The 18,649-nt window shown below is 30.9% G+C and overlaps 1 protein-coding gene across 9 annotated transcripts; it reads right to left on the bottom strand.

The window, feature by feature from the left end:
- Nucleotides 1-41: 41 nt before the first annotated feature.
- Nucleotides 42-17,199, bottom strand: LOC139810487 (uncharacterized). Of its 9 annotated transcripts, none has more exons than XM_071774127.1 (5): nt 16,927-17,199; nt 15,829-16,488; nt 15,166-15,435; nt 11,871-12,072; nt 9,431-10,847 (listed from the first exon to the last, which is right to left on the bottom strand). In XM_071774127.1, the coding sequence occupies exons 1-4, from the start codon at nt 17,002-17,004 to the stop codon at nt 12,070-12,072; spliced, it is 1,011 nt and encodes a 336-aa protein (XP_071630228.1). In that variant the 5' UTR covers nt 17,005-17,199; the 3' UTR covers nt 9,431-10,847; nt 11,871-12,069. The 9 variants fall into 9 exon arrangements, 7 of the variants coding, with proteins under 7 accessions (XP_071630228.1, XP_071630211.1, XP_071630220.1 ...); XM_071774110.1 differs by having other exon boundaries at nt 9,432-10,847; XM_071774119.1 differs by lacking the exon at nt 15,829-16,488 and having other exon boundaries at nt 9,432-10,847.
- Nucleotides 17,200-18,649: the final 1,450 nt, after the last annotated feature.

The raw sequence follows: 18,649 nt of genomic DNA, 5'->3' as shown, positions 1-18,649 counted from the left end.
ATTAAATAAAACATTTATAGATAGCATAGGTTTGTAAGGATTCTTATTTTTTATTTTCTTTTGTTTTTAAGCAACTTATAAATTTAAGAAAATTACAACTAAGAAAACTACATTAAGTATAATTAGTGACAGTCTTATATTCATACATCTAAACTCAAATCAAGAATTATTTTTCTTACTACCTCGGTCGAAAGTACGTACTTTCGGCCCCGGTTCCACGGCAGAAAGTCTCATTTTTATGCCTTGGTTAAACTACATGCGCGCCATCTAGAATAGCGGGAGTAAAAACTTAGTTGCGTGCACTGGCACTCAATATATGACAAGATCCCTACCACAATATTACCACAAACCCAATTCACATCGCCCCAACCTCTACTTTTACTTTCACTCGTATAACCTAAAAATTTGTTTACAGTTAGTCAATGATAATGTTTATTAGTAAATTCTATTCAGAAAGTGATTGTGATTAGTGTAATAAAAATAAAAATAAGAAAATGCATGAACCATCATCTGGCGAGTCAACAGATGAGGAAAAAGTGTATTTATACCTTTATTTATAGATGCATTTGATTTGATGCCTGCCCCCGACCAGCAGCACTCGCTTCGCTCGTGCCGCAAATGTCGGGGCAGGCATCAATATCTTCAACACACACATGTCATTCTTCCGTACTTTCGACCAGGCAGCAAGAAAAATAGTATACACTACACGGGCAGAAAGTTTGAGAGCCCTGAACTGCGTGCCATCGTGCTCTCGGCTTCGCCTCGAGCACGATGGCGCGCAGTGCAGGAATCTCAAACTTTCTGCCCTTATAGTGTAATATACTATTTAATATGTACTACATATAATACTTATTTGCTTATAAATTCTAACATGTATAAAAATTCAAAGTTACATTTGTGGAAAAGAAGAAAACACGTTTACTAATTAAATAAAAAAAATATCTTAATTATGTTCTATGATTGTTATTATATGAATCAAATATTAGCGAATGAAAATGTCTTATCTGCCATAGGTGGCGACGAAAAGAATTGATAAATGTCGATTTCAAGTGATTTGTTTTTCTCAATCATTACCATTATCTCATTTAAATCTTCTTGCGGTAGGTTTTGAAATTCTTTAGTGTCCATAATTTCTTTTATATGAAATTTAATAAAACTTATCGAATGTATTTTTAAAAATTTGGCTTTAGACAAAAACGCAAGTTGTATAAGTTCCACAGCATTCTCAATTGTAATATAGCGTAATAAATAATTTTCACACATTAATTTCAAAGCTGATACATCATACTTATGAGCTGTTGTTAACAATTCTTTAAGCATGTCATAATCACCATGATCTATGGAGCCAGTTAAAATAAATAATAAAATCTGTCTAAAAGATTCTACCTCATTATCCGCTACTAATTCATTCATATTAATTGTCATATTTTTTTCTTTTCCCTCATGTGTACGGCAGATATTGATAAAGTAGTTACTATGGGTGGCGCGCAACGATTTTTTTGATATAACATACTGTTTTTCTCCTATTATAAATTTGATTAATTCCTCATTTCTAGACTCATCAAAAGTTGAATCTTCACGACATTTCGTGACTTTTGAAACATTTGTTGAAGATTGCAGTAATCTTAGACGTACAGTTTTATTTATCAGATTATGAAAAATTTCGAACTCGCAACGTATTGTAAGTGTATCTGTACGACTAAGCGAAGCAAACTTGTCTGTCGAAATCTCACTCAATAATGTCATATTTGACATATGACCCGAAATAAAATTAACTGATATAACTGTTTCAGGCTCTAGCATTATAGATGTGTTACATGAACCGTCAAATGAGTTACTAGTAAGTATATAAAATTTTATTACATAACTCGTATCAGGTTGACGTGAAACATTCATTAGAATCTCGCATTTATCTATTTCCGGGAACGATGAAAACGTTATCGCATTCTTGATCTCATGAAAACGTAAAAATTGATTAATTTTCCATGTGTGGTCAATTATAGTCGATTCCATGTGTGTTTCAGAAAAACTTTTGATATATATAGGTAAAATTGGTGAAGATACTGTCCGCTGCTCTTTCGGGGTATTATTTTCAGAGACATTCCTTACTTCTTCGCTGTTAGACATCTGGAAATAATTAACTTACTTACGAACAATAAAAATAATCAAAATGCTCTAAAAGTTTTTATGCCTTTTAATAAAATCAATTGAATTTTAAACAAAAACAAACATTCTCAACAAGTAATAACATGTTTACACATATGGACACAAGTCACTTAAAATCTGATTTAGCTAAAAATATACAGAGGTTTCTGAGACACAATATATATATATATATATATATATATATATATATATATATATATATATATATATATATATTTAGCATATTTTTCTTTTAAAAAATAACAATGCATTTTACATCAATCACAAAAAAGTTGAATAAATAGCCAAATAATAGAAGAAAACTTAAATACGACTATTTTTGTTGATCAAACTCGATATCAATAAATACTTGACAGTTTTGTCATAATAAAACTATTAAAAAATAACTTATAGTAATCTGCTTTTTTGCTTAAGTCTTACAAGATCTATAATTCTCGTTAAAAAGAAAAACATATTATGCTCTATGCATTTTGATGTATATATAAATCCAATTTTTAAAGCGTTTTGCATGTTACATACATTACCGCTCATTAATTTCAATACACCCCTAAATTCTTTGATTTCTCATTTGTAAAAGATGAATATGATACGTGTGTTTTGCACAGAAATGAATGTACCTGCTGTTACAAACACTTTCAACACTTGCATGCATCGTATTTTTATATATTATTTATATAAAAATCCTTGAAAACGGTAGTTTAAAAAAAAACGGGGCTAGTGCCGGATAGTGTCTGATCCCTGAGTGAGCCTATTCTGCAGCTCTTAACGACAGTTTCGTTATCGTTATTATTGTCGTTGGGTAGCTCTTTTATCATATATATAATATCTGCGCAACGCACTTATAATGATAACGATGAAACCTGAAACTGTCGTTAAGAGTTACAGAATAGGCCCACTCTTGGAAATAAAATAAAGAAAATACACACGCGCAAGGTCACCTGACCTTGCGCGCGTATTTTCTTTATTTTCAAGGATCAGACACTATCCGGCTGTTATAGAACCGTTTTTTCGAAAACTAAAGTTTCCAAGAATTCTTATATAAATAATATATAAAAATACGCTGCACGCAAGTGAAGCGTTTTTAACAGCAAGTGCATTCATTTTTCTGTGTAAAAACACGTATCATGTTCATCTTTTACAGAGAAATCAACGAATCTCGGGGGTGTATTGAAATTAATGAGCGGTAGTGTATTAGTGTATATGTATAAACAGAGTTCATCTTGAATTCTGATACAACAGATTCGTTTGAAGTCAGCTCTTGGCATTAATAGTTTTTAATTGTATTCAAATTACACCCCATACAACGCACTTGCCCAAAAGCGGGGACACAAGACGTCTGAAAGACGTCTTACTAAAAAAGATGGCTGAAAGACGTCCCGATTTTGGACGTGGTACTGTCTCGGACATGCTAGTAGAAAATAGATTTGATACGCGTATGAATATTTCTGAATTTTCTTTGCAACGTAGAGTATATAAGTATATTATAAGTATATAAGGAGTAACTATATTGCTTTAGCGAATGTCATTAATTGTATTGATACTGTATCGTTTATACCAAGTTTTATACCAAGTGCTTCCTACCGTTCTAATAACATACACTCGACGAAGTTGAGAAAAGAACTGTTAAAAACTTACTTGCTTCTCTTCCATTAAACGTATTCGCTTTTCCGCTGAATCTTGATCAGTCGAACTTAAACTGCCCTTACGTTTCTCTAACGATATGCTTTGTCGCCGCATTAGATAAATAATATTCAACGCCGTCCAGATGATGGCCTTATTAGGCTAATGCTTGTATACAAATGTGGCAACTGATCGGTTTTATCTCCTTCGTAAAATCAAGTTCCTAAGCTATTGCGAATATAACATATAACGTATAATGTCAAGATAATGCGAGTATGTGAGACGCGAGAAATAATGCGAATGAACAAATCAAGCCTTATCAGGCGGCGACGCTGACGCCAGTGGCGCTACGATTCTTCTTCTATTGGAGATTGGCACTCGAGAATCCACGGCCAAGGCGCTACGATTCAATTAGGCGTCTTTCTCTCCGTGCCATGAATGCTTTCTTTTGTCACATAGCGTTTAGAAACCTTGTTCTTTTGTTGAACGTATTCCGAAGTGTACTGACACAGTATGACAGTACTGAAAATCTGTAGTACGTAATACACATTACAGATTTTCAATACTATTAAATAATACGTTTATCGAAATGCACCCTTTATAAACTATATTCAACAAAAAAAAACAGCTTAATGATTCTACAATGTGATTGATTTACTTTAAGTATATACCTAAATCCAACGAACGAAAACTACAGGCTAAGACAATATAGTAATTAGTATACAACGATTCTTTCCTCTGTAGTTTTATACAAATGACATAATTCGATATAAAACCCGAATTCGGTTTACATATGTGTAATTTTTTGCTAAATTCTCGTGTAAATTGTGATGACATCACACGAATCAATAAAGTCATTGACAGTTGCGGTAAACAAATAAAATCTTATGACGTTTTTCAACCAATCAGATTTGTGTAAAACGCTTATTCGAATTCTGCATTAATTTGGCTTTAACCCTGAAAACAATGTAGAAATCGATTAATCCACTGCTTAATAAAGGCTTATAAAGCGATCGATTATTTTCGCTGAGATTGACTTCAAAATATTAGAATATTTTATTTAAGTTTTACGCAGTCAAATTTTTCAAGTAATGAATATCGGCTTTCCCATTTATCCAATAACTGTTAATTGCATCGCTAAAATATGCTAACAAAATAAACGAATGAATAGATTCGATGAATCATATTTCACGAAATCCCTTCATTATGTAGGATACATTACGTTCTCTTTTAACTGACTGATCCAGCATTCCAGTTCAACAATATGTATTGTTTAAAAATAAATTTCTTTTACCAGCTACAGAGTTTTTACTGTTCACACTTTGCCATATCCTTTACTGTCAAACTATCTTCTTCCAAAGCGACAATATATAAAGTTTTATTTCGCGTTAAGCGCAGAAACCAGTTCAATAAAAGATACAAAATTAACCAAAAATATCACGTTTCTTTTATATTTATTTTTAAGGCAAATTTCTAGATTTTGAAATAATGAGTTACCAAACTCAACTCAAATTTTTGTAGTCAATTTATAACTTGTGACGTATTTTCTTCAAAAGATAAATAAACTGGTAGAAAGATAAACAACTAAATATAAGTTTATTTATTTTGTAAAATATACATATATTAAGTAATTAATTATGAATTTGATTCTGTTTCAACTTAATCACAATTTATTGAACCCAAATTAATGATAATTTCAAAAACGTATAAATGAAATAAACATTGAAAAACAAAAATCAAGTTAAAAATTTTTAATAAGATATATTAGTGTACCGATAAAGATAAATAAAACATTTATAGATATCATAGGTTTGTGAGGATTCTTATTTCTTTTAAATCGGCCTGTAGACTTGAGAAAAGTATAAATAACTATATTAAGTATAATAATAATTTCATACACATCTAAAACTCAGAACACAAATTGCTTTTAACTTATATTAACTTATTTGCATATAAATTCTTACATATATAAAAATTAAAGGTTATAATATTTCCATGTAAAAAAAAAGAATGTTTACTAAATAAATAAAAAAAAATACCTCATGTTCTATAAATTTATATTAAAAACTGCAATATTATATGAATCCAGTATTAGCCAAAGTTAATTTCTTATCTGTCATAAATGGTGACGTTTCATAGCATTTTTAATCATAAAATAACCGTGGCACATAATTTACACGTTAATTTTAAAGTTGATACATCATTACTCTCATCAGCTGTTAATAATTTTTTAAAACATGTCAAAATCACATTGTCTTATTGAGCCAGTTGTAATATATAAAAAAATTCGTTTACAAGTTTGTATCTCATTCATTTATCCTTTTCTTTTTCCTCATATGTAAGGCAGTTCTTAAAGTAACTGTTGGTAGCTTCCTTTTTTTCGTATAACACATTGTTTTTTTTACCATACATTTTATTTATATTGAAACTCATCCAAAGGCGACTCTTTGAAATATGTCACGTCTTTTAAAACTTTATTTGAAGATGGTAGTGAATTAAAACGTATAGTTTTATTTATTACCACATTACAAAAAAATTCGAACTTGCAATGTATTGTAAGCGTATCCATAGGATCTAACGCTGACAGAAGACTGTTTAGCCGGATTTCAATTAACAATGTGTTATTCGATATAGAACCTGAAATGGATTTTGATGATACAACTTCTCCAGACGGTAGCATTACAGTAGTGATACACAAACCGTTAAATGTATTACTAGTACGTATATAAAAGCGTACTGCATAATAATACGTCTTAGAGTAGTAATATCTATGGTCAGTTGAATATTGACGTACAACTTCCATTTGAATCCAGTATTGACCAGCTTCTGGAAATGGTGGAGACTCCATCGTCTTCATAAGTTTATAAAGACACTTAAATTGTTTAATTTTCCATGTATGGTCAAGTGTAATTGACTTAATTTGTGTTTCAGAACAGCTCTCGATATTCGATAAAAATGGCAAAGATACTGTTTGCTCCTTTTCCGAGGTAATCACAGTAGAGATATTCTCAACTTCTTTTTTGTCAGAAATCTGAAAATAATTAATTTACTTATAAATGATAAAAAAAAGATCAACATCAAAATGTCCTAAGTTTCGGTACTTTTTAATAAAATAGACTAAATTTCAATCAAACATCTTAATATGTAATAACATGTTTAAATGCATAAATAAGAGCCAATTGAAATCGGATTTAACTAAAAATACAGAGATTTTTGAGACACCCTGTATTTGACATATCTTTTTTTAAATAAAAATAACGCTTTATGTTAAACGATAAAAAAAAGTTGAATAAACAGCCAAATTGTAGGAGAAAACATAAATACAGCTATTTTTATTAATCACAATTGATTTCATAAATAAAAATTGTCACAATTTTGAGTCAAATTTCAAGAATAATTAGTAAACTGCTTTTTTGCCTAGTCTTACACGATCTATAAACTCCGTTAAATTTAAGAAGAAACTTTTATTCATAATTTTATATCCTCTTCACCTCTATAACAGCACTTTGATCCTTGATGTACATGTAAATCCAATTTTTTAAACGTTTTTTATATTACATTTATAAACAGAGTTCTGTCTTGAAATCTGATACAAGTAACACATTCGTCTGAAGTAAACTTTTTGCACTAATAACTTTTAATTGCATTCAAATTACACTTGCTAGTGGAAAATAGATTTGATGTGTGAATGTTCATAAATTTTCTTTGTTATATAGAACGCATGGAACTGTTCGCTTTAGGACTTAGGAAATGTCATGAATGTATTGATTTGTTTATACAAAATCTTATGTGCTCTACTCTAACGTCCTCGATCATAACACGTAGTTAACAAAGTTAAGAAAAGAACTATCGAGAACTTACTTGCTCTTCTTCCATTGTACATACCTGTTTGCTTTTTCGCTGAATCTTGATCAGTTAAACTTAATCTTTCAAGTTTCTCTAATGACATGATCTCGGACTCGGACATGCTTTAATTATACACGTACACCGTCCAGATGATATTATTAGACTAATGCGTGTACAGATGTAGCAACTGATTTCTTTTATTCCCTTTGTCAAATCAAGTTTCCAAGCTACTGCGAATATAATAACAAGTAACAAGATGTGACGTTGAGGAACGACGCAAATGAACAAATGAATGTGAGACACGTGTGTCACACGTATGTGGCTCCTTATTAGAATGCGTGTCCCCCTCCATCTATCTCCCGGGTGAGCCGCGGGCGCCACGGTTCAAATGGTTCAAATCTCAAATCTGACATTTCTTAATTATGGTACATCGATTAGTTGCCGAAAGGAACTGAACAATCAGATGCTAGATCTACATGAGAAACTTTTATAACTCACGACTATTTTCACTGACAATAGGATTAGTTTTAAAATACTAAAATATTTTATTAGAGTTTTTGCCTTAGTCAAATCTACTGTAATAATTAACACGCGTATCGGCTTTCTCATTTATGCAATAACTGTTAATTTCATCGCTAAAATACGCTAACAAACTGACAGATCCAACATTACATTTTAAAAATGTACGTTATTATTGCTTTAATCGTGATGTATTGACATAATATGTAATAAATTTTAGCGATTGTAACCACGCTTGGCTCTTATTGCCTGATTAATTCTAATATTAGTTATTATTGCTTACACAAAAAAAATAAAGTTGCTTCAATTAAACGTCGACGTCACGGGCAGCCACAAGCATAAATTATTGGACCAAATATTTAAATTATCAAAACAATTAACTGATATTTTTTGTTCATTAATATATATTGATGTTGCATCAATAAATTTTATCTCAATAACACTGATGCTGTTGATACAAAAAATGATACTATTGATACACCATCATTTTCTTTCCGTGTAGGAATAGATTTCTTCTATCCGATTACTTTCATTGTTCAATCTTTGCCTTACCTTTACTTTCAAATTATTTTCTGCCAAAGTGATAAAGTTTTATTTCAAATTAGGCACAAAAACTGTATTAAAAAAGATACAACATTCACCAAAAATATCATATCTGTTTAATTTCTATTTTTAAAACAAATTTGGATTTTGAAATGAGTTATCAAATTTAATTCGAATTTAAGTAATCGATTTATAATTTTTGTGAAACATTTTCTTCTCTCCATTTACCGATGATCGGACAGTATATTTTTATTAAATCGACCATCTCTATACACACTTTGCCAATACCATACATATATCTCTTAATTAAAAACGAAGATAAATAAACTGATAGAAATTAAAAGAAACAGTGAAATAATTTCTTTATATCTTTAGCTACGTATGTATATTAAGAAATAATTAAGACTTTGATTGCTTTAATTTAATCGCATTTTATTGAACTCCAATTAATGACAACATCGAAAACGTGTAATTGCGATAAACATTAAATAACAAAAATTGAGTCTATAAGAAATAATTTGCTCGTTGAATAAAATAGTTGTTAAGAGATTCTGACATTATAATTTGTATACATCAGGATGATCTACAGAACAATTGTCAATTTTTAATAAGATATAGTAGTGATAATATTAAATAAAACATTTATAGATAACATAATGATTTGTAAGAATCATTTTTTTTCTCCTTTTGGTTTAGATCCTGTAAAAATTTATTGAGAAACTTATAACTAAACTAATAAGTATAATAAGGAGATATATAATTAATAATAGTTTTATTCGTACATCTATAAACTCAAATTACGAATTATTTTTAATTTGTATTAATACTTATTTACATATAAATTCTTACATATATAAAAATTAAAAGTTATATAATTATAGAAAATAAAAAATCATGTTTATTAATTAAATAAGAAAAAATATCTTTATCATGTTCTACATATGTCTTATTTATGAATATATGTGTTTAGGACTTCAATATAATATGAATCAAATTGGAGCCAGTGTAAATGTCTCATTTATCATAGCTCGTGACAACAAAAATTGATGAGTACTGATTTCAACTTCACTTTTCTCAATCAATTCCATTATCTTATTAAAATCTTCTGGTGGTAGATTTCGAAATTCTTTAGTATCTCTAATTTCAATTATGTGAAATTTAATAAAAGCTGCCGAATGTGTTTCTAAAAATTTTGCATTAGACGAAAACGCAAGCTGTATAAGTTCCACAGCATTATCAATTGTAATATAGCGTAATAAATAATTTTCACACGTTAATTTCAAAGCTGATACATCATACTTATGAGCTGTTGTTAACAATTCTTTAAGTATGTCATAATCACCATGATCTATAGAGCCAGTTAAAATATATAATAAAATCTGTCCAAAAGATTCTACCTCATTATCCGCTACTAATTCATTCATATTAATTGTCATATTTTTTTCTTCTCCCTCATGTGTACGGCAGATATTGTTAAAGTAACTACTGTTGATGGCGCACAATGATTTTTTTGATATAACATATTGGTCTTCTCCTACTATAAATTTGATTGATTCCTCATCTTTAAACCGAAACTCATCAGAGGTCGAGTCTTCAACATGTGTCACGTCTTTTGAAAATTCTGTTGACGATGGTAATAAATTCATATGTACAGTTTTATTTATCAGATTGTGAAAAATTTCAAACTTGCAATGTATTATAAGCGAATCTGTATAACTAATCTGAGAGTCAGATAGCGAGATTTCAATTAACAATATCCTATCCGATATACGACCCGAAATGAATTTTGATGATAAAACGTTATTTGCGGTTGGTGCCATTATAGTAGTGGTACATGAACCGTCAAATGATTGTTTATTAGTAAGTATACGTAATTGTATACGTTTCCTCAAATAAGGGGAATCAAATGGAACATGGAATTCAATCTTACATGGACCTATTTTTAGAAACGATGGAAACGGTATTATATTCGTGATCCTACTAAAACGCATATATTTATCAATTTTCCATGTTTGGTCAACTATAGTCGATTCAATATGTGTTTGAGAATAGCTCTTGATATATGAAGGCAAAACTGGTGAAGATACTGTCTGTTCCTTTTCCAAGGTATTCTCCCCATCGGTAGAGAGATTCTGAACTTCTGTGTCAGAAATCTGGAAATAATTAATTTACTTATGAATGACAAGGATCAACATCAAAATGTCCTAAAGCCTTGTGTCCACGATATTAGAAATCGCTCCGAGATCTCTCGGACGGAGAAAAAATTGACTAATCATATTTAAATAATTCGGCAATTGACCAATGCGATTGGTTAATTTTTTTCTCCGTCCAAGTTCTTGGAGCGATTTCTAGCATTGTGGACACAAGGCTTAAGTTTCTGTGCTGTTTAATGAAATAGAATAAATTTTAATCAAATATCCTAACATGTAATAACATTTTTAAATGTATAGATAAGAGCCACTTGAAATTGCATTTAACTTAACACAGATATTTTTGAGATTACATTGGCTAATATTGGGATACACATTGATGGGGGATGTGAGATTACATATTTAATGGTTTTTTTTTCCCCTAATATAAAAGTAACATTTTTTGTTAAACAATAAAAGAAGTTGAATAAATAGCCACATTGTAGGAAAAAATTTAAACACATTTATGTTTGTTGATCACAATCGATTTCATAAATAAAAATTGTGTCACAATTTTGCGTCCACTTTCAAAAAAGAATAATTAGTAAACTGCTTATTTGCCTGCTGAAGTCTTGCATGATCTATAAATTCCGTTAAATTTCAGAGACTTTTATTCATAATTTTATACTTCCTCCCTCACCACCAAAAGCACTTTGATGTATGTACATATAAATCGAATCTTGAAAACGTTTTTCGTATTACATATATAAACAGATTCTATCTTGAATTCTGATACATAACAGATTCGTCTGAAGTAGATTTTTTGTACCAATAACTTTTAATTGCATTCAAATTACACATGCTAGTGGAAAATAGATTTCATATGTGTATAAATGTTTATGAATTTTCTTTGTTATGTAGAATGCGTGGAATTATCTCTTTAGGAAATGTTATTAATGTATTGATATTGTATCGTTTATACAAAGTTTTATGTGCTTTCTAACGTTCTAATAACATGCACTCAACGAAGTTGAAAACAGAACTTACTTGATTCTCTTCCATTATACCGTTTTCACTTTTCTGCTGAATCTTGATCAGTCAAACGTAAGCTCGTACGTTTCTCTAACGATATGCTTCGCGAATATTCCAACACCGTCCAGACGAAGAAATTACTAGATTAATGCGTTTACGTACAGATGTAGCAACTAATTCCTTTTATTTCCTTTTGTCAAATCTAGTTTCCAAACTACTGCAAATATCATGCCAAGATGTGATGTGAGATTTGTGAGAAACGAGAAACGATGCAAATGAACAAATAAACGCGACCATTGCACAAAACAGAGCCGGGGGTGCCCGGCGCTCGGGGCTCATTATCACCCGTAAAATAAGTGTGAAGGGAACACGCATCCTTACCGTTACGTTCTACGAAAAGTGTCTGTGCCCTGCTTTAATGATTCTACGTGACTGATTTACTTTAATTTAAATATACCTAAATCCAACGAAGAACTAAAGGCTAAGACAATATAGTAATTCGTATACATCGATTCCTTCCTCTGTAGTTTTATACAAATGACATAATTCGATATAAAACCCGAATTCGGTTTACATATGTGTAATTTTTTGCTAAATTCTCGTGTAAATTGTGATGACATCACACGAATCAATAAAAACCCTGAAAACAGTGTAGAAATCGATTAATCTACTGCTTAATAAAGGCTCATAAAGCGATCGATTATCCAGGTACATGTAAATGTACATACTCGACTGAAACCACGTTCGACAATAAATTTCGTCGTATGACAAATGATGAAAATGCAGCCTACCTCTTTTCAAGAGCTCTAGAGTTATATATATGGATATCTTTTTTATCCAAAAAATCGGAAAATAATTAATTCATTTATCAAGACATCTCGTCGGTGGCACCGACGAGATACTATTAAAGACCGACAACCCTGGGGTAAATTTTCGTGACTGCCCGGGGGCCCGGTGGTAAACAGTTATATAAGGTAAAGGCTCAGTCACAATGAGAAAAATAAGGAATAAGATAAAGGAATAAGGAATAAAGGAATGTCGCATCTCACTTTAGTACACGTACATTAAAGTGAGATGCAACATGCCTTATTCCTTATTCCTTTATCTTATTCCTTATTTTTCTCATTGTGACTAAGCCCTAAAACTCCTTCTTTCGGAATAGTCGAATAGCCAAAACAGTCGATAATGTCAGTATTCTTCAATTACCACCGGGCCCCCGGGCAGTCACGAAAATTTACCCCAGGGTTGTCGGTCTTTAATAGTATCTCGTCGGTGTCAAGACTAAAAACAATCAATATAATTCTTCCAGCGAAATAATATTTTGTATACAATACAGTTGCCGAAAGGAACTGAATAATCAGATTCTATGTATTAGATCCTACATGAAGAACATTTATAACTCACGACTATTTTCGATGAGATTGACTTCAAAATATTAGAACATTTTATTAAAGTTTTACGCAGTCAAATTTTTCAAATAATATGAGTATCGGTTACGCAATAAGTGTTAATTGCATCGCTAAAATATGCTAAAAAATAAACGAATGAATAGATTCGATGAATCATATGTCACGAATTCCCTTCATTATGTAGGATACATCGGGATACATTACATTCTCGTATTAACTGACTGATCCAGCATTGCAGTTCAACAATATGTATTGTTTAAAAATAAATTTCTTTTACCAGCTACAGTTTTCACTGTTCACACTTTGCCATATCCTTTACTGTCAAACTATCATCTTCCAAAGCGACAATATATAAAGTTTTATTTCGAGTTAAGCGCAGAAACTAGTTCAATAAAAGATACAAAATTAACCAAGAACATCACGTTTCTTTTATATTTATTTTTAAGGCAAATCTCTAGATTTTGAAATAACGAGTTACCAAATTCAACTCAAATTTTTGTAGTCAATTTATAACTTGTGACGTATTTTCTTCCAACTACAGATGATCGGACCATACATTTTCATTTGCTCAACATCACATGCATGCACCTCTAAATTAGTAAAAAAGATAAATGAACTGGTAGAAAGATAAACAAATAACTAAATATAAGTTCATTTATTTTGTAAAATATATCTAAATATATTAATTAATTATGAATTTGATTCTGTTTCAACTTAATCACATTTTATTGAACCCAAATTAATGATAATTTCAAAAACGTATAAATGAAATAAACATTGAAAAACAAAAATCAAGTTAGAAATTTTTAATAAGATATATTAGTGTACTGATAAAAATAAATAAAACATTTATAGATATCATAGGTTTGTGAGGATTCTTATTTCTTTTAAATCGGCCTGTAGACTTGAAAAAAGTATAAATAACTATATTAAGTATAATAATAATTTCATACATCTAAAACTCAGATCACGAATTGCTTTTAACTTATATTAACTTATCTGCATATAAATTCTTACATATATAAAAATTAAAGGTTATAATATTTTCATGTAAAAAAAAGAAAGTTTACTAAATAAATAAATAAAATACCTCATGTTCTATAAATTTATATTAAAGACTGCAATATTATATGAATCCAGTATTAGCCAAAGTTAATTTCTTATCTGTCATAAATGGTGACGTTTCATAGCATTTTTAATCATAAAATAACCGTGGCACATAATTTACACGTTAATTTTAAAGTTGATACATCATTACTCTCATCAGCTGTTAATAATTTTTTAAAACATGTCATAATCACATTGTCTTATTGAGCCAGGTATAATTTATAAAAAAAATTCGTTTACAAGGTTGTACCTCACTATATATGTTACTCATTCATTTATCCTTTTCTTTTTCCTTATATGTAAGGCAGATATTCTTAAAGTAACTGTTGGTAGCGCACGTTTTTCGTATAACACATTGTTTTTTTTTTACCATACATTTTATTTATTCAGAAACAGTTAAACTACCGTTGGTACACAATTTTTTTATGTACCATTTATTTTCCATCAACTAATTTTTTTTCCAAAAAATCGTTTTTTTTAGACCGAAACTCATCAAAAGTCAAGTCTTTAAAATATGTCACGTCTTCTGAAACTTTATTTGAAGATGGTAGTGAATGCAAACGTATAGTTTTATTTACCACATTACAAAAAAATTCGAACTTGCAATGTATTGTAAGTGTATCTATATGATCTAACGCTGACAGAAGCTTGTCTTCCAGGATTTCAATTAACAATGTGTTATTCGATATAGAACCTGAAATGGATTTTGATGATACAACTTCTCCAGACGGTAGCATTACAGTAGTGATACACAAACCGTTAAATGTATTACTAGTAAGTATATAAAAGCATACTACATTATACGTTGGAGAGTGAGGCACATATTGACGTTCCATTTGAATCCGGTATTGACCAGTTTCTGGAAATGGTGGAGACTCCATCGTCTTCACAAATTCATAAAGACACTTAAATTGTTTAATTCTCCATGTATGGTCAAGTGTACTTGACTTAATCTGTGTTTCAGAACAGCTCTTGATATTCGATAAAAATGGCAAAGATACTGTTTGCTCCTTTTCCGAGGTAATCACAGTAGAGATATTCTTAACTTCTTTTTCGTCAGAAATCTGAAAATAATTAATTTACTTATAAATGATAAAAAAAGATCAACATCAAAATGTCCTAAGTTTCGGTACTTTTTAATAAAATAGACTAAATTTTAATCAAATATCTTAATATGTAATAACATGTTTAAATGCATAGATAAGAGCCAATTGAAATTGGATTTAACTAAAAATACAGAGATTTTTGAGACACCCTGTATTTGATATATTTTTTAAATAAAAATAACACTATGTTAAATGATAAAAAAAAAGTTGAATAAATAGCCAAATTGTAGGAGAAAAACATAAATACAGCTATTTTTATTAATCACAATCAATTTCATAAATAAAAATTGTCACAATTTTGAGTCAAATTTCAAGAATAATTAGTAAACTGCTTTTTTGCCTAAGTCTTACACGATCTTTAAATTTCACCGAATGGATTTGCAGACGACGTGGCTTCGCAGACGACGCGGACGGTGGTGGATTAACATTCGCAGAGAAGTTAAATCCGCTGCTTGCCGATTGTTGCGACGAAGCCGAACCAAACGTGAACGTGAACAAAGACGAGTTCGGCGCATTAGTCTCGCCCGGCTTCGTGGTTGAGACTATAGTAGGTGTTGTCGTAACACCTCCTAAAGCGGGTGTGGTACTGTTTCCAAAAACCGAGGCATTAGATGATCCGAAGGGCGACGAAGTAGTCTTGTTGGACAGTGTGTCGAATGTTGGTAGAGGAGTTGTCGCGGGCGGTGGTGAATTGAATACGGGCAACTTCGTTATCGTCGCACCAAAAATCGATTTACTCTCGGTATTACCGCCGAACGTTGAAATTTTGTTCTCGAGCATGGCAAATCCTGGCTGCTTGCTGTCCGTTGCGGCGAACAACGACGGTTTGTCCGTGTCGAATGCTATCGTCGTCTTCGACTCGTTGAATAGCGGTGTGGCACTCGAGCTCGAGAAAATCTGGGAGAACGGAGCGACCGGTGTATTATTCGCGGCTTTGGTTGACGGAGTAGTCTCGGTTGTCTTGCTTCCTTCGCTCGTGGATAATACGCACGCGACAGACGACATCGGAACCTGACCGAAAGACGGTATTCCTTTTATTGATAATTTTAAATTTTATACCCTCTTCACCTCTATAACAGCACTTTGATCCTTGATGTATGTACTACATGTAAGTCCAATTTTTTAAAATGTTTTTTATATTACATATATAAACCGAGTTCTGTCTTGAATTCTGATACAAGTAACACATTCGTCCGAAGTAGACTTTTTGCACTAATAACTTTTAATTGCATTCAGATTACACGTGCTAGTGGAAAATAGATTTGATGTGTGAATGTTCATAAACTTTCTTTGTTATATAGAACGCGTGGAACTGTTCGCTTTAGGACTTAGGAAATGTCATGAATGTATCGATTTGTTTATACAAAATCTTATGTGCTCTACTCTCTAACGTCCTCGATCATAACACGTGGTTAACAAAGTTGAGAAAAAAAACTGTCAAGAACTTACTTGCTCTTCTTCCATTGTTTGCTTTTTCGCTGAATCTTGATTAGTTAAACTTAATATTTCAAGTTTCTTTAATGACATGCTTCTATTATACTCAAACACTGTCCAAATGAAGTAATTATTAGATTAACGCATTACAGGTACAGATGTAGCAACTGATATCTTTTGTTTTCTTTGTCAAATCAAGTTTCCAAGCTACTGCATGCGAATATAACAAAGATGTGACGTTGAGGATCGACGCAAATGAACAAATGAATGTGAGACACGTATGGGCTGTTCGGAAACGTCATCCGAGTGTACAGTGTACACGAGTATACTCCCTTCTCTTTCTATCTCAGCGAGTTAGAAGGAGAAGGGAGTGTACCCGTGTGTACCCGGGTGACGTTTCCGAACGCAGCCGTGTCACACGTATGTGGCAGTCACTTATTAGAATGCGTGTCCCCTCCATCTATATCCCGGGTGAGCCGCGGGCGCCACGGTTCAAATCTCAAATCTGACGTTTCTGAATTATGGTACATCGATTAGTTGCCGAGGAACTGAATAATCAGATGCTAGATCTACATGAGGAATTTTTATAACTCACGACTATTTTCACTGACAATAGAGGATTAATTTTCAAATACTGAAATATTTTATTAGAGTTTTTGCCTAGTTAAGTCTACTGTAATAATTTTAACACGCGTATCGGCTTTCTCATTTATGCAATAACTGTTAATTTCATCGCTAAAATACGCTAACAAACTGACAGATTCAACATATTACATTTTAAAAATATTATTTGCTTACACGGAAAAAAAAAGTTGCTTCAATTAAACGTCGACGTCACGGGCTGCCACAAGCATAAATAGTTAATTCACTTGGATATTTATTGGACCAAATATTTAAATTATCAAAACAATTATCTGATATTTTTTGTTCATTGATATTGATGTTGCATCAATAAATTTTATCTCAATAACATTGATACTATTGATATAAAAAAATGATGCTATTGATACACCATCATTTTCTTTCCGTGATAGGAATAGATTTCTTCTATCCGATTACTTTTATTGTTCACTCTTTGCCTTACCTTTACTTTCAAATTATTTTCTCCTAAAGTGATAATATAAAGTTTTATTTCAAATTAAGCACAGAAACTGTGCTTAATAAAAAAGATACAAAATTTACCAAAAATATATCTGTTTAATTTCTATTTTTGAAACGGATTTTTAATAATGAGTTATCAAATTTAATTGGAATTTATAAGAGTAATCGATTTATAATTTTTGTGAAACATTTTCTTCCATTTACCGATGATCGGACAGTATATTTTTATTAAATCGAACATCTCTATACACATAATTTGCCAATACCATACATATATCTCTTAATTAAAAACGAAGATAATAAACTGATAGAAAAAGAAACAGTGAAATAATTTCTCTATATCTTTAGCTACGTCCGTATATTGAGAAATAATTAAGACTTTGATTGCTTTAATTTAATAGCATTTTATTGAACTCCAATTAATGACAACATCGAAAACGTGTAATTGCGATAAACATTAAATAACAAAAATTGAGTCTATAAGAAATAATTTGCTCGTTGAACAAAATAGTTGTTAAAAGATTCTGACACTATAATGTATACAGGATGATCTACAGAACAATTGCAAATTTTTAATAAGATATAGTAGTGATAAAATTAAATAAAACGTTTATATAGATACATAAGAATTTGTAAG

Source organism: Temnothorax longispinosus, chromosome 1 (assembly GCF_030848805.1).
Source record: "Temnothorax longispinosus isolate EJ_2023e chromosome 1, Tlon_JGU_v1, whole genome shotgun sequence".
In the NCBI taxonomy this organism is placed as follows: Eukaryota; Metazoa; Arthropoda; class Insecta; order Hymenoptera; family Formicidae; genus Temnothorax; species Temnothorax longispinosus.
Note: the sequence above shows the minus strand (reverse complement) of the source record. Positions and strands in the feature narration are given on the sequence as shown.

Excerpts from the sequence above, each read along its gene's own strand:
- LOC139810487 (XM_071774079.1), bottom strand. The coding sequence starts at position 17,004 with ATGTCATTAAAGAAACTTGAAATATTAAGTTTAACTAATCAAGATTCA. Across the intron at positions 16,489-16,926 it reads AAACAATGGAAGAAGAGCAA|GTTCCGATGTCGTCTGTCGC; the intron begins GTAAGTTCTTGA and ends TCTTTCGGTCAG. Across the intron at positions 15,436-15,828 it reads CGGTGAAATTTAAAGATCGT|ATTTCTGACGAAAAAGAAGT; the intron begins GTAAGACTTAGG and ends AATTATTTTCAG.